This window comes from Nerophis ophidion, linkage group LG09, assembly GCF_033978795.1.
Source record: "Nerophis ophidion isolate RoL-2023_Sa linkage group LG09, RoL_Noph_v1.0, whole genome shotgun sequence".
In the NCBI taxonomy this organism is placed as follows: Eukaryota; Metazoa; Chordata; class Actinopteri; order Syngnathiformes; family Syngnathidae; genus Nerophis; species Nerophis ophidion.
In genome coordinates, this window is record NC_084619.1 from 1272097 (window position 1) to 1285790 (window position 13694).

General features: G+C 47.0%; 1 protein-coding gene and 1 long non-coding RNA gene across 2 annotated transcripts in view; one reads left to right on the plus strand and one right to left on the minus strand.

Annotated features, from left to right (window-relative positions):
• LOC133558880 (uncharacterized) overlaps window positions 1-8449 on the minus strand; it is an 11230-nt gene extending 2781 nt beyond the window's left edge. Inside the window, exon 1 of the long non-coding RNA XR_009808050.1 lies at window positions 8342-8449. This is a non-coding gene — a long non-coding RNA (uncharacterized LOC133558880). The remainder of the gene's footprint in view (window positions 1-8341) is intronic.
• Window positions 1-10051, plus strand: part of LOC133558879 (ryanodine receptor 2-like) — a 261295-nt gene extending 251244 nt beyond the window's left edge. The window contains exons 102-104 of the mRNA XM_061910016.1: window positions 1-90; window positions 9102-9153; window positions 9758-10051. The exon at window positions 1-90 is cut by the window's left edge and continues 11 nt beyond it. Coding sequence (XP_061766000.1) covers window positions 1-90; window positions 9102-9153; window positions 9758-9853 — 238 coding nt within the window. The 3' untranslated portion in view covers window positions 9854-10051. The remainder of the gene's footprint in view (window positions 91-9101; window positions 9154-9757) is intronic.
• Window positions 10052-13694: the final 3643 nt, after the last annotated feature.

A 13694-nucleotide genomic window follows, 5' to 3' on the forward strand; every position in this document is an offset into this window, starting at 1 on the left:
CATTTGTGGAATCGGCAGCGACTACTTTGATAAAGTTCCTCATGGCTTTGAGACTCACACTCTGCAGGAACACAACTTGGCCAACTATTTGTGAGTCTGCAGCACTTTAGTCTCCACTCTCCTCTTTCTTGGACACTAACGGAAAGTGAAAATGAGGTGTTTGGGCGTGTCCACTAACGAGTGTTTGCTCCATCAATAGTCGTCTTGGGCGTGTCCACTAACGAGTGTTTGCTCCATCAATAGTCGTCTTGGGCGTGTCCACTAACGAGTGTTTGCTCCATCAATAGTCGTCTTGGGCGTGTCCACTAACGAGTGTTTGCTCCATCAATAGTCGTCTTGGGCGTGTCCACTAACGAGTGTTTGCTCCATCAATAGTCGTCTTGGGCGTGTCCACTAACGAGTGTTTGCTCCATCAATAGTCGTCTTGGGCGTGTCCACTAACGAGTGTTTGCTCCATCAATAGTCGTCTTGGGCGTGTCCACTAACGAGTGTTTGCTCCATCAATAGTCGTCTTGGGCGTGTCCACTAACGAGTGTTTGCTCCATCAATAGTCGTCTTGGGCGTGTCCACTAACGAGTGTTTGCTCCATCAATAGTCGTCTTGGGCGTGTCCACTAACGAGTGTTTGCTCCATCAATAGTCGTCTTGGGCGTGTCCACTAACGAGTGTTTGCTCCATCAATAGTCGTCTTGGGCGTGTCCACTAACGAGTGTTTGCTCCATCAATAGTCGTCTTGGGCGTGTCCACTAACGAGTGTTTGCTCCATCAATAGTCGTCTTGGGCGTGTCCACTAACGAGTGTTTGCTCCATCAATAGTCGTCTTGGGCGTGTCCACTAACGAGTGTTTGCTCCATCAATAGTCGTCTTGGGCGTGTCCACTAACGAGTGTTTGCTCCATCAATAGTCGTCTTGGGCGTGTCCACTAACGAGTGTTTGCTCCATCAATAGTCGTCTTGGGCGTGTCCACTAACGAGTGTTTGCTCCATCAATAGTCGTCTTGGGCGTGTCCACTAACGAGTGTTTGCTCCATCAATAGTCGTCTTGGGCGTGTCCACTAACGAGTGTTTGCTCCATCATTAGTCGTCTTGGGCGTGTCCACTAACGAGTGTTTGCTCCATCAATAGTCGTCTTGGGCGTGTCCACTAACGAGTGTTTGCTCCATCAATAGTCGTCTTGGGCGTGTCCACTAACGAGTGTTTGCTCCATCAATAGTCGTCTTGGGCGTGTCCACTAACGAGTGTTTGCTCCATCAATAGTCGTCTTGGGCGTGTCCACTAACGAGTGTTTGCTCCATCAATAGTCGTCTTGGGCGTGTCCACTAACGAGTGTTTGCTCCATCAATAGTCGTCTTGGGCGTGTCCACTAACGAGTGTTTGCTCCATCAATAGTCGTCTTGGGCGTGTCCACTAACGAGTGTTTGCTCCATCAATAGTCGTCTTGGGCGTGTCCACTAACGAGTGTTTGCTCCATCAATAGTCGTCTTGGGCGTGTCCACTAACGAGTGTTTGCTCCATCAATAGTCGTCTTGGGCGTGTCCACTAACGAGTGTTTGCTCCATCAATAGTCGTCTTGGGCGTGTCCACTAACGAGTGTTTGCTCCATCAATAGTCGTCTTGGGCGTGTCCACTAACGAGTGTTTGCTCCATCAATAGTCGTCTTGGGCGTGTCCACTAACGAGTGTTTGCTCCATCAATAGTCGTCTTGGGCGTGTCCACTAACGAGTGTTTGCTCCATCAATAGTCGTCTTGGGCGTGTCCACTAACGAGTGTTTGCTCCATCAATAGTCGTCTTGGGCGTGTCCACTAACGAGTGTTTGCTCCATCAATAGTCGTCTTGGGCGTGTCCACTAACGAGTGTTTGCTCCATCAATAGTCGTCTTGGGCGTGTCCACTAACGAGTGTTTGCTCCATCAATAGTCGTCTTGGGCGTGTCCACTAACGAGTGTTTGCTCCATCAATAGTCGTCTTGGGCGTGTCCACTAACGAGTGTTTGCTCCATCAATAGTCGTCTTGGGCGTGTCCACTAACGAGTGTTTGCTCCATCAATAGTCGTCTTGGGCGTGTCCACTAACGAGTGTTTGCTCCATCAATAGTCGTCTTGGGCGTGTCCACTAACGAGTGTTTGCTCCATCAATAGTCGTCTTGGGCGTGTCCACTAACGAGTGTTTGCTCCATCAATAGTCGTCTTGGGCGTGTCCACTAACGAGTGTTTGCTCCATCAATAGTCGTCTTGGGCGTGTCCACTAACGAGTGTTTGCTCCATCAATAGTCGTCTTGGGCGTGTCCACTAACGAGTGTTTGCTCCATCAATAGTCGTCTTGGGCGTGTCCACTAACGAGTGTTTGCTCCATCAATAGTCGTCTTGGGCGTGTCCACTAACGAGTGTTTGCTCCATCAATAGTCGTCTTGGGCGTGTCCACTAACGAGTGTTTGCTCCATCAATAGTCGTCTTGGGCGTGTCCACTAACGAGTGTTTGCTCCATCAATAGTCGTCTTGGGCGTGTCCACTAACGAGTGTTTGCTCCATCAATAGTCGTCTTGGGCGTGTCCACTAACGAGTGTTTGCTCCATCAATAGTCGTCTTGGGCGTGTCCACTAACGAGTGTTTGCTCCATCAATAGTCGTCTTGGGCGTGTCCACTAACGAGTGTTTGCTCCATCAATAGTCGTCTTGGGCGTGTCCACTAACGAGTGTTTGCTCCATCAATAGTCGTCTTGGGCGTGTCCACTAACGAGTGTTTGCTCCATCAATAGTCGTCTTGGGCGTGTCCACTAACGAGTGTTTGCTCCATCAATAGTCGTCTTGGGCGTGTCCACTAACGAGTGTTTGCTCCATCAATAGTCGTCTTGGGCGTGTCCACTAACGAGTGTTTGCTCCATCAATAGTCGTCTTGGGCGTGTCCACTAACGAGTGTTTGCTCCATCAATAGTCGTCTTGGGCGTGTCCACTAACGAGTGTTTGCTCCATCAATAGTCGTCTTGGGCGTGTCCACTAACGAGTGTTTGCTCCATCAATAGTCGTCTTGGGCGTGTCCACTAACGAGTGTTTGCTCCATCAATAGTCGTCTTGGGCGTGTCCACTAACGAGTGTTTGCTCCATCAATAGTCGTCTTGGGCGTGTCCACTAACGAGTGTTTGCTCCATCAATAGTCGTCTTGGGCGTGTCCACTAACGAGTGTTTGCTCCATCAATAGTCGTCTTGGGCGTGTCCACTAACGAGTGTTTGCTCCATCAATAGTCGTCTTGGGCGTGTCCACTAACGAGTGTTTGCTCCATCAATAGTCGTCTTGGGCGTGTCCACTAACGAGTGTTTGCTCCATCAATAGTCGTCTTGGGCGTGTCCACTAACGAGTGTTTGCTCCATCAATAGTCGTCTTGGGCGTGTCCACTAACGAGTGTTTGCTCCATCAATAGTCGTCTTGGGCGTGTCCACTAACGAGTGTTTGCTCCATCAATAGTCGTCTTGGGCGTGTCCACTAACGAGTGTTTGCTCCATCAATAGTCGTCTTGGGCGTGTCCACTAACGAGTGTTTGCTCCATCAATAGTCGTCTTGGGCGTGTCCACTAACGAGTGTTTGCTCCATCAATAGTCGTCTTGGGCGTGTCCACTAACGAGTGTTTGCTCCATCAATAGTCGTCTTGGGCGTGTCCACTAACGAGTGTTTGCTCCATCAATAGTCGTCTTGGGCGTGTCCACTAACGAGTGTTTGCTCCATCAATAGTCGTCTTGGGCGTGTCCACTAACGAGTGTTTGCTCCATCAATAGTCGTCTTGGGCGTGTCCACTAACGAGTGTTTGCTCCATCAATAGTCGTCTTGGGCGTGTCCACTAACGAGTGTTTGCTCCATCAATAGTCGTCTTGGGCGTGTCCACTAACGAGTGTCTGCTCCATCAATAGTCGTCTTGGGCGTGTCCACTAACGAGTGTCTGCTCCATCAATAGTCGTCTTGGGCGTGTCCACTAACGAGTGTCTGCTCCATCAATAGTCGTCTTGGGCGTGTCCACTAACGAGTGTTTGCTCCATCAATAGTCGTCTTGGGCGTGTCCACTAACGAGTGTTTGCTCCATCAATAGTCGTCTTGGGCGTGTCCACTAACGAGTGTTTGCTCCATCAATAGTCGTCTTGGGCGTGTCCACTAACGAGTGTTTGCTCCATCAATAGTCGTCTTGGGCGTGTCCACTAACGAGTGTTTGCTCCATCAATAGTCGTCTTGGGCGTGTCCACTAACGAGTGTTTGCTCCATCAATAGTCGTCTTGGGCGTGTCCACTAACGAGTGTTTGCTCCATCAATAGTCGTCTTGGGCGTGTCCACTAACGAGTGTCTGCTCCATCAATAGTCGTCTTGGGCGTGTCCACTAACGAGTGTCTGCTCCATCAATAGTCGTCTTGGGCGTGTCCACTAACGAGTGTCTGCTCCATCAATAGTCGTCTTGGGCGTGTCCACTAACGAGTGTTTGCTCCATCAATAGTCGTCTTGGGCGTGTCCACTAACGAGTGTTTGCTCCATCAATAGTCGTCTTGGGCGTGTCCACTAACGAGTGTTTGCTCCATCAATAGTCGTCTTGGGCGTGTCCACTAACGAGTGTTTGCTCCATCAATAGTCGTCTTGGGCGTGTCCACTAACGAGTGTTTGCTCCATCAATAGTCGTCTTGGGCGTGTCCACTAACGAGTGTTTGCTCCATCAATAGTCGTCTTGGGCGTGTCCACTAACGAGTGTTTGCTCCATCAATAGTCGTCTTGGGCGTGTCCACTAACGAGTGTCTGCTCCATCAATAGTCGTCTTGGGCGTGTCCACTAACGAGTGTTTGCTCCATCAATAGTCGTCTTGGGCGTGTCCACTAACGAGTGTTTGCTCCATCAATAGTCGTCTTGGGCGTGTCCACTAACGAGTGTTTGCTCCATCAATAGTCGTCTTGGGCGTGTCCACTAACGAGTGTTTGCTCCATCAATAGTCGTCTTGGGCGTGTCCACTAACGAGTGTTTGCTCCATCAATAGTCGTCTTGGGCGTGTCCACTAACGAGTGTTTGCTCCATCAATAGTCGTCTTGGGCGTGCCCACTAACGAGTGTTTGCTCCATCAATAGTCGTCTTGGGCGTGCCCACTAACGAGTGTTTGCTCCATCAATAGTCGTCTTGGGCGTGTCCACTAACGAGTGTTTGCTCCATCAATAGTCGTCTTGGGCGTGTCCACTAACGAGTGTTTGCTCCATCAATAGTCGTCTTGGGCGTGTCCACTAACGAGTGTTTGCTCCATCAATAGTCGTCTTGGGCGTGTCCACTAACGAGTGTTTGCTCCATCAATAGTCGTCTTGGGCGTGTCCACTAACGAGTGTTTGCTCCATCAATAGTCGTCTTGGGCGTGTCCACTAACGAGTGTTTGCTCCATCAATAGTCGTCTTGGGCGTGTCCACTAACGAGTGTTTGCTCCATCAATAGTCGTCTTGGGCGTGTCCACTAACGATGTGTTTGCTCCATCAATAGTCGTCTTGGGCGTGTCCACTAACGAGTGTTTGCTCCATCAATAGTCGTCTTGGGCGTGTCCACTAACGAGTGTTTGCTCCATCAATAGTCGTCTTGGGCGTGTCCACTAACGAGTGTTTGCTCCATCAATAGTCGTCTTGGCGTGTCCACTAACGAGTGTTTGCTCCATCAATAGTCGTCTTGGGCGTGTCCACTAACGAGTGTTTGCTCCATCAATAGTCGTCTTGGGCGTGTCCACTAACGAGTGTTTGCTCCATCAATAGTCGTCTTGGGCGTGTCCACTAACGAGTGTTTGCTCCATCAATAGTCGTCTTGGGCGTGTCCACTAACGAGTGTTTGCTCCATCAATAGTCGTCTTGGGCGTGTCCACTAACGAGTGTTTGCTCCATCAATAGTCGTCTTGGGCGTGTCCACTAACGAGTGTTTGCTCCATCAATAGTCGTCTTGGGCGTGTCCACTAACGAGTGTTTGCTCCATCAATAGTCGTCTTGGGCGTGTCCACTAACGAGTGTTTGCTCCATCAATAGTCGTCTTGGGCGTGTCCACTAACGAGTGTTTGCTCCATCAATAGTCGTCTTGGGCGTGTCCACTAACGAGTGTTTGCTCCATCAATAGTTGTCTTGGGCGTGTCCACTAACGAGTGTTTGCTCCATCAATAGTCGTCTTGGGCGTGTCCACTAACGAGTGTTTGCTCCATCAATAGTCGTCTTGGGCGTGTCCACTAACGAGTGTTTGCTCCATCAATAGTCGTCTTGGGCGTGTCCACTAACGAGGTGTTTGCTCCATCAATAGTCGTCTTGGGCGTGTCCACTAACGAGTGTTTGCTCCATCAATAGTCGTCTTGGGCGTGTCCACTAACGAGTGTTTGCTCCATCAATAGTCGTCTTGGGCGTGTCCACTAACGAGTGTTTGCTCCATCAATAGTCGTCTTGGGCGTGTCCACTAACGAGTGTTTGCTCCATCAATAGTCGTCTTGGGCGTGTCCACTAACGAGTGTTTGCTCCATCAATAGTCGTCTTGGGCGTGTCCACTAACGAGTGTTTGCTCCATCAATAGTCGTCTTGGGCGTGTCCACTAACGAGTGTCTGCTCCATCAATAGTCGTCTTGGGCGTGTCCACTAACGAGTGTTTGCTCCATCAATAGTCGTCTTGGGCGTGTCCACTAACGAGTGTTTGCTCCATCAATAGTCGTCTTGGGCGTGTCCACTAACGAGTGTTTGCTCCATCAATAGTCGTCTTGGGCGTGTCCACTAACGAGTGTTTGCTCCATCAATAGTCGTCTTGGGCGTGTCCACTAACGAGTGTTTGCTCCATCAATAGTCGTCTTGGGTGTGTCCACTAACGAGTGTTTGCTCCATCAATAGTCGTCTTGGGCGTGTCCACTAACGAGTGTTTGCTCCATCAATAGTCGTCTTGGGCGTGTCCACTAACGAGTGTTTGCTCCATCAATAGTCGTCTTGGGCGTGTCCACTAACGAGTGTTTGCTCCATCAATAGTCGTCTTGGGCGTGTCCACTAACGAGTGTTTGCTCCATCAATAGTCGTCTTGGGCGTGTCCACTAACGAGTGTTTGCTCCATCAATAGTCGTCTTGGGCGTGTCCACTAACGAGTGTTTGCTCCATCAATAGTCGTCTTGGGCGTGTCCACTAACGAGTGTTTGCTCCATCATTAGTCGTCTTGGGCGTGTCCACTAACGAGTGTTTGCTCCATCAATAGTCGTCTTGGGCGTGTCCACTAACGAGTGTTTGCTCCATCAATAGTCGTCTTGGGCGTGTCCACTAACGAGTGTTTGCTCCATCAATAGTCGTCTTGGGCGTGTCCACTAACGAGTGTTTGCTCCATCAATAGTCGTCTTGGGCGTGTCCACTAACGAGTGTTTGCTCCATCAATAGTCGTCTTGGGCGTGTCCACTAACGAGTGTTTGCTCCATCAATAGTCGTCTTGGGCGTGTCCACTAACGAGTGTTTGCTCCATCAATAGTCGTCTTGGGCGTGTCCACTAACGAGTGTTTGCTCCATCAATAGTCGTCTTGGGCGTGTCCACTAACGAGTGTTTGCTCCATCAATAGTCGTCTTGGGCGTGTCCACTAACGAGTGTTTGCTCCATCAATAGTCGTCTTGGGCGTGTCCACTAACGAGTGTTTGCTCCATCAATAGTCGTCTTGGGCGTGTCCACTAACGAGTGTTTGCTCCATCAATAGTCGTCTTGGGCGTGTCCACTAACGAGTGTTTGCTCCATCAATAGTCGTCTTGGGCGTGTCCACTAACGAGTGTTTGCTCCATCAATAGTCGTCTTGGGCGTGTCCACTAACGAGTGTTTGCTCCATCAATAGTCGTCTTGGGCGTGTCCACTAACGAGTGTTTGCTCCATCAATAGTCGTCTTGGGCGTGTCCACTAACGAGTGTTTGCTCCATCAATAGTCGTCTTGGGCGTGTCCACTAACGAGTGTTTGCTCCATCAATAGTCGTCTTGGGCGTGTCCACTAACGAGTGTTTGCTCCATCAATAGTCGTCTTGGGCGTGTCCACTAACGAGTGTTTGCTCCATCAATAGTCGTCTTGGGCGTGTCCACTAACGAGTGTTTTGCTCCATCAATAGTCGTCTTGGGCGTGTCCACTAACGAGTGTTTGCTCCATCAATAGTCGTCTTGGGCGTGTCCACTAACGAGTGTTTGCTTTAGTCGGTCTGTCATAAAGTTTTTCGCATTCAATCAGACATTATTGTGAGGTTTTGTGTTAATGTTCTTAATAATCAGATAAACTGGCCCCCAGACACATTTCTTTCTCTAAATTTGGCCCCCGAGGGACAATAATTGCCGGGTTCTGTTCTAAGGAACCCAACTGTGTGTGTGAGCTGGCCTACTTCAAAGCTTCCATGGATTTGCTGTCTGGTTGTTCTTTGAAGTAGAAGAAGTGTGGGACAGGAAGTGCAGCTGCCTCGCCATACAGTCACTTCCTGATTGACCAGCCTGCAATAATGCCAAGGAGAAGCCATAGCTTGAGAACCTTCTTTTAGATGTAATTGAAATACAGAGCTATGGTTGGTTTTTGTCAGTAATCTGTTTCAAAGGAACCCAAAGAACATCAATTGAAGCAATTTTCCCCAAAAGAGGCGTCGGCAAACTTTGGCTCAGGGGCCACTTTGGCTTTTGAAATTTGACAGTGATCACGTGATGCATTTACTGTATGTCCTACTGTATCTGTTGGAACTAAGAGTAGACTTCTCAGACATGGGCTATTTTAATCATACTACATCTATTTCCTACAGCTTGTCCCTCTCATATCACACCTATTTGTGACAATATCGTATCATCAAAGAAAGATACAAATGGTATTAAAGGGTTAACACTGAGTGGGAGCGGGTGTTGTTGATTTGCCAGTGTGTCAAAGTCTAGTGGCAGTTTTGTTGTGACTAAACCGAGCTTTGCTTAGTTGTGTTTGAATATTTAACGGGCCGGATGAAAGGGACCAACAGGCTGGACCTAGTCCACAGGCCCTAGTTTGCCCATCCCTGTTCTTTACACTTCTTAGCTCATTTGTCTCCAACCTCTGGTGTGTCCAGCAGCATCCGGCATGCCGGGACTAACATGGGCGCCAACATTTCTTCCCATTTGTCCTTGCAGATTTTTTCTGATGTATCTCATCAACAAAGACGAGACTGAACACACTGGACAGGTAGGAAGGTTTTTTCTTCCTTTCAGTGGACTTCAATGCTTTCAATGTCCTTTTGGAAGGCACTTAAGTGACACCGTAGTTGTTGGTTCCAGTCATCCTGCACGTTAGCATAAGAGTGGAGAAAACAGCATATCATCCTGCATGTTAGCATAAGAGTGGAGAAAGCAGCATATCATCCTGCATGTTAGCATTAGAGTGGAGAAAGCAGCATATCATCCTGCATGTTAGCATTAGAGTGGAGAAAGCAGCATATCATCCTGCATGTTAGCATAAGAGTGGAGAAAGCAGCATATCATCCTGCATGTTAGCATAAGAGTGGAGAAAGCAGCATATCATCCTGCATGTTAGCATTAGAGTGGAGAAAGCAGCATATCATCCTGCATGTTAGCATAAGAGTGGAGAAAGCAGCATATCATCCTGCATGTTAGCATAAGAGTGGAGAAAGCAGCATATCATCCTGCATATTAGCATAAGAGTGGAGAAAGCAGCCTATCATCCTGCATATTAGCATAAGAGTGGAGAAAGCAGCCTATCATCCTGCATATTAGCATAAGAGTGGAGAAAGCAGCAAAGAGTCCAAGCTGTGCTCACTCTGTTGCTCCAGGAATCCTACGTGTGGAAGATGTACCAAGAACGTTGCTGGGAATTCTTTCCCGTGGGCGACTGTTTCCGTAAGCAATATGAAGAGCAGCTGGGATGAAAGGAGATAACGTGGTCATCTTCATCTTCATCTTCATCCACGCTCCTGCGCCTCGGACTAACGGGAACCTGCTGATCCATCGCGGATGTTGCCTTCCCACTAAAGTCGTGCTCATGTATTATTTATTTACTCATGATGGCTGACCTTCTTCTCTTCTGCACTTTCTCATGCGAGTCTGCAAATAAACATTTTGAAGAATGTTTGTCATGGCCAACTTTATTACCTTTCGGACTCATTGGAAAGTAATAGTCTTGAAGACTCGCTACTAGCAGCGTGACTACCTACACTTGGTGATTGAGCATAGAACACATGCTATGTATGCTACTAGTATCTTGACTACCTACACTTGGTGATTGAGCATAGAACACATGCTATGTATGCTACTAGCAGCATGACTACCTACACTTGGTGATTGAGCATAGAACACATGCTATGTATGCTACTAGCAGCATGACTACCTACACTTGGTGATTGAGCATAGAACACATGCTATGTATGCTACTAGCAGCATGACTACCTACACTTGGTGATTGAGCATAGAACACATGCTATGTATGCTACTAGCAGCATGACTACCTACACTTGGTGATTGAGCATAGAACACATGCTATGTATGCTACTAGCAGCATGACTACCTACACTTGGTGATTGAGCATAGAACACATGCTATGTATGCTACTAGCAGCGTGACTACCTACACTTGGTGATTGAGCATAGAACACATGCTATGTATGCTACTAGCAGCGTGACTACTTACACTTGGTGATTGAGCATAGAACACATGCTATGTATGCTACTAGTATCTTGACTACCTACACTTGGTGATTGAGCATAGAACACATGCTATGTATGCTACTAGCAGCATGACTACCTACACTTGGTGATTGAGCATAGGACACATGCTATGTATGCTACTAGCAGCATGACTACCTACACTTGGTGATTGAGCATAGAACACATGCTATGTATGCTACTAGCAGCATGACTACCTACACTTGGTGATTGAGCATAGAACACATGCTATGTATGCTACTAGCAGCATGACTACCTACACTTGGTGATTGAGCATAGAACACATGCTATGTATGCTACTAGCAGCGTGACTACCTACACTTGGTGATTGAGCATAGAACACATGCTATGTATGCTACTAGCAGCGTGACTACCTACACTTGGTGATTGAGCATAGAACACATGCTATGTATGCTACTAGCAGCATGACTACCTACACTTGGTGATTGAGCATAGAACACATGCTATGTATGCTACTAGCAGCATGACTACCTACACTTGGTGATTGAGCATAGAACACATGCTATGTATGCTACTAGCAGAGAAGACTACCTACACTTGGTGATTGAGCATAGAACACATGCTATGTATGCTACTAGCAGCATGATTACCTACACTTGGTGATTGAGCATAGAACACATGCTATGTATGCTACTAGCAGCGTGACTACCTACACTTGGTGATTGAGCATAGAACACATGCTATGTATGCTACTAGCAGCGTGACTACCTACACTTGGTGATTGAGCATAGAACACATGCTATGTATGCTACTAGCAGAGAAGACTACCTACACTTGGTGATTGAGCATAGGACACATGCTATGTATGCTACTAGCAGCATGACTACCTACACTTGGTGATTGAGCATAGAACACATGCTATGTATGCTACTAGCAGCATGACTACCTACACTTGGTGATTGAGCTTAGAACACATGCTATGTATGCTACTAGCAGCATGACTACCTACACTTGGTGATTGAGCATAGAACACATGCTATGTATGCTACTAGCAGAGAAGACTACCTACACTTGGTGATTGAGCATAGAACACATGCTATGTATGCTACTAGCAGCATGACTACCTACACTTGGTGATTGAGCATAGAACACATGCTATGTATGCTACTAGCAGCATGATTACCTACACTTGGTGATTGAGCATAGAACACATGCTATGTATGCTACTAGTATCTTGACTACCTACACTTGGTGATTGAGCATAGAACACATGCTATGTATGCTACTAGCAGCATGACTACCTACACTTGGTGATTGAGCATAGAACACATGCTATGTATGCTACTAGCAGAGAAGACTACCTACACTTGGTGATTGAGCATAGAACACATGCTATGTATGCTACTAGCAGCATGACTACCTACACTTGGTGATTGAGCATAGAACACATGCTATGTATGCTACTAGCAGCATGACTACCTACACTTGGTGATTGAGCATAGAACACATGCTATGTATGCTACTAGCAGCATGACTACCTACACTTGGTGATTGAGCATAGAACACATGCTATGTATGCTACTAGCAGCATGACTACCTACACTTGGTGATTGAGCATAGAACACATGCTATGTATGCTACTAGCAGCGTGACTACCTACACTTGGTGATTGAGCATAGAACACATGCTTGTATGCTACTAGCAGCATGACTACCTACACTTGGTGATTGAGCATAGAACACATGCTATGTATGCTACTAGCAGCATGACTACCTACACTTGGTGATTGAGCATAGAACACATGCTATGTATGCTACTAGCAGCGTGACTACCTACACTTGGTGATTGAGCATAGAACACATGCTATGTATGCTACTAGCAGCGTGACTACCTACACTTGGTGATTGAGCATAGAACACATGCTATGTATGCTACTAGCAGCATGACTACCTACACTTGGTGATTGAGCATAGAACACATGCTATGTATGCTACTAGCAGCATGACTACCTACACTTGGTGATTGAGCATAGAACACATGCTATGTATGCTACTAGCAGAGAAGACTACCTACACTTGGTGATTGAGCATAGAACACATGCTATGTATGCTACTAGCAGCATGATTACCTACACTTGGTGATTGAGCATAGAACACATGCTATGTATGCTACTAGCAGCGTGACTACCTACACTTGGTGATTGAGCATAGAACACATGCTATGTATGCTACTAGCAGCGTGACTACCTACACTTGGTGATTGAGCATAGAACACATGCTATGTATGCTACTAGCAGAGAAGACTACCTACACTTGGTGATTGAGCATAGAACACATGCTATGTATGCTACTAGCAGCATGACTACCTACACTTGGTGATTGAGCTTAGAACACATGCTATGTATGCTACTAGCAGCATGACTACCTACACTTGGTGATTGAGCATAGAACACATGCTATGTATGCTACTAGCAGAGAAGACTACCTACACTTGGTGATTGAGCATAGAACACATGCTATGTATGCTACTAGCAGCATGACTACCTACACTTGGTGATTGAGCATAGAACACATGCTATGTATGCTACTAGCAGCATGATTACCTACACTTGGTGATTGAGCATAGAACACATGCTATGTATGCTACTAGTATCTTGACTACCTACACTTGGTGATTGAGCATAGAACACATGCTATGTATGCTACTAGTATCTTGACTACCTACACTTGGTGATTGAGCATAGAACACATGCTATGTATGCTACTAGTATCTTGACTACCTACACTTGGTGATTGAGCATAGAACACATGCTATGTATGCTACTAGCAGCATGACTACCTACACTTGGTGATTGAGCATAGAACACATGCTATGTATGCTACTAGCAGAGAAGACTACCTACACTTGGTGATTGAGCATAGAACACATGCTATGTATGCTACTAGCAGCATGACTACCTACACTTGGTGATTGAGCATAGAACACATGCTATGTATGCTACTAGCAGCATGACTACCTACACTTGGTGATTGAGCATAGAACACATGCTATGTATGCTACTAGCAGCATGACTACCTACACTTGGTGA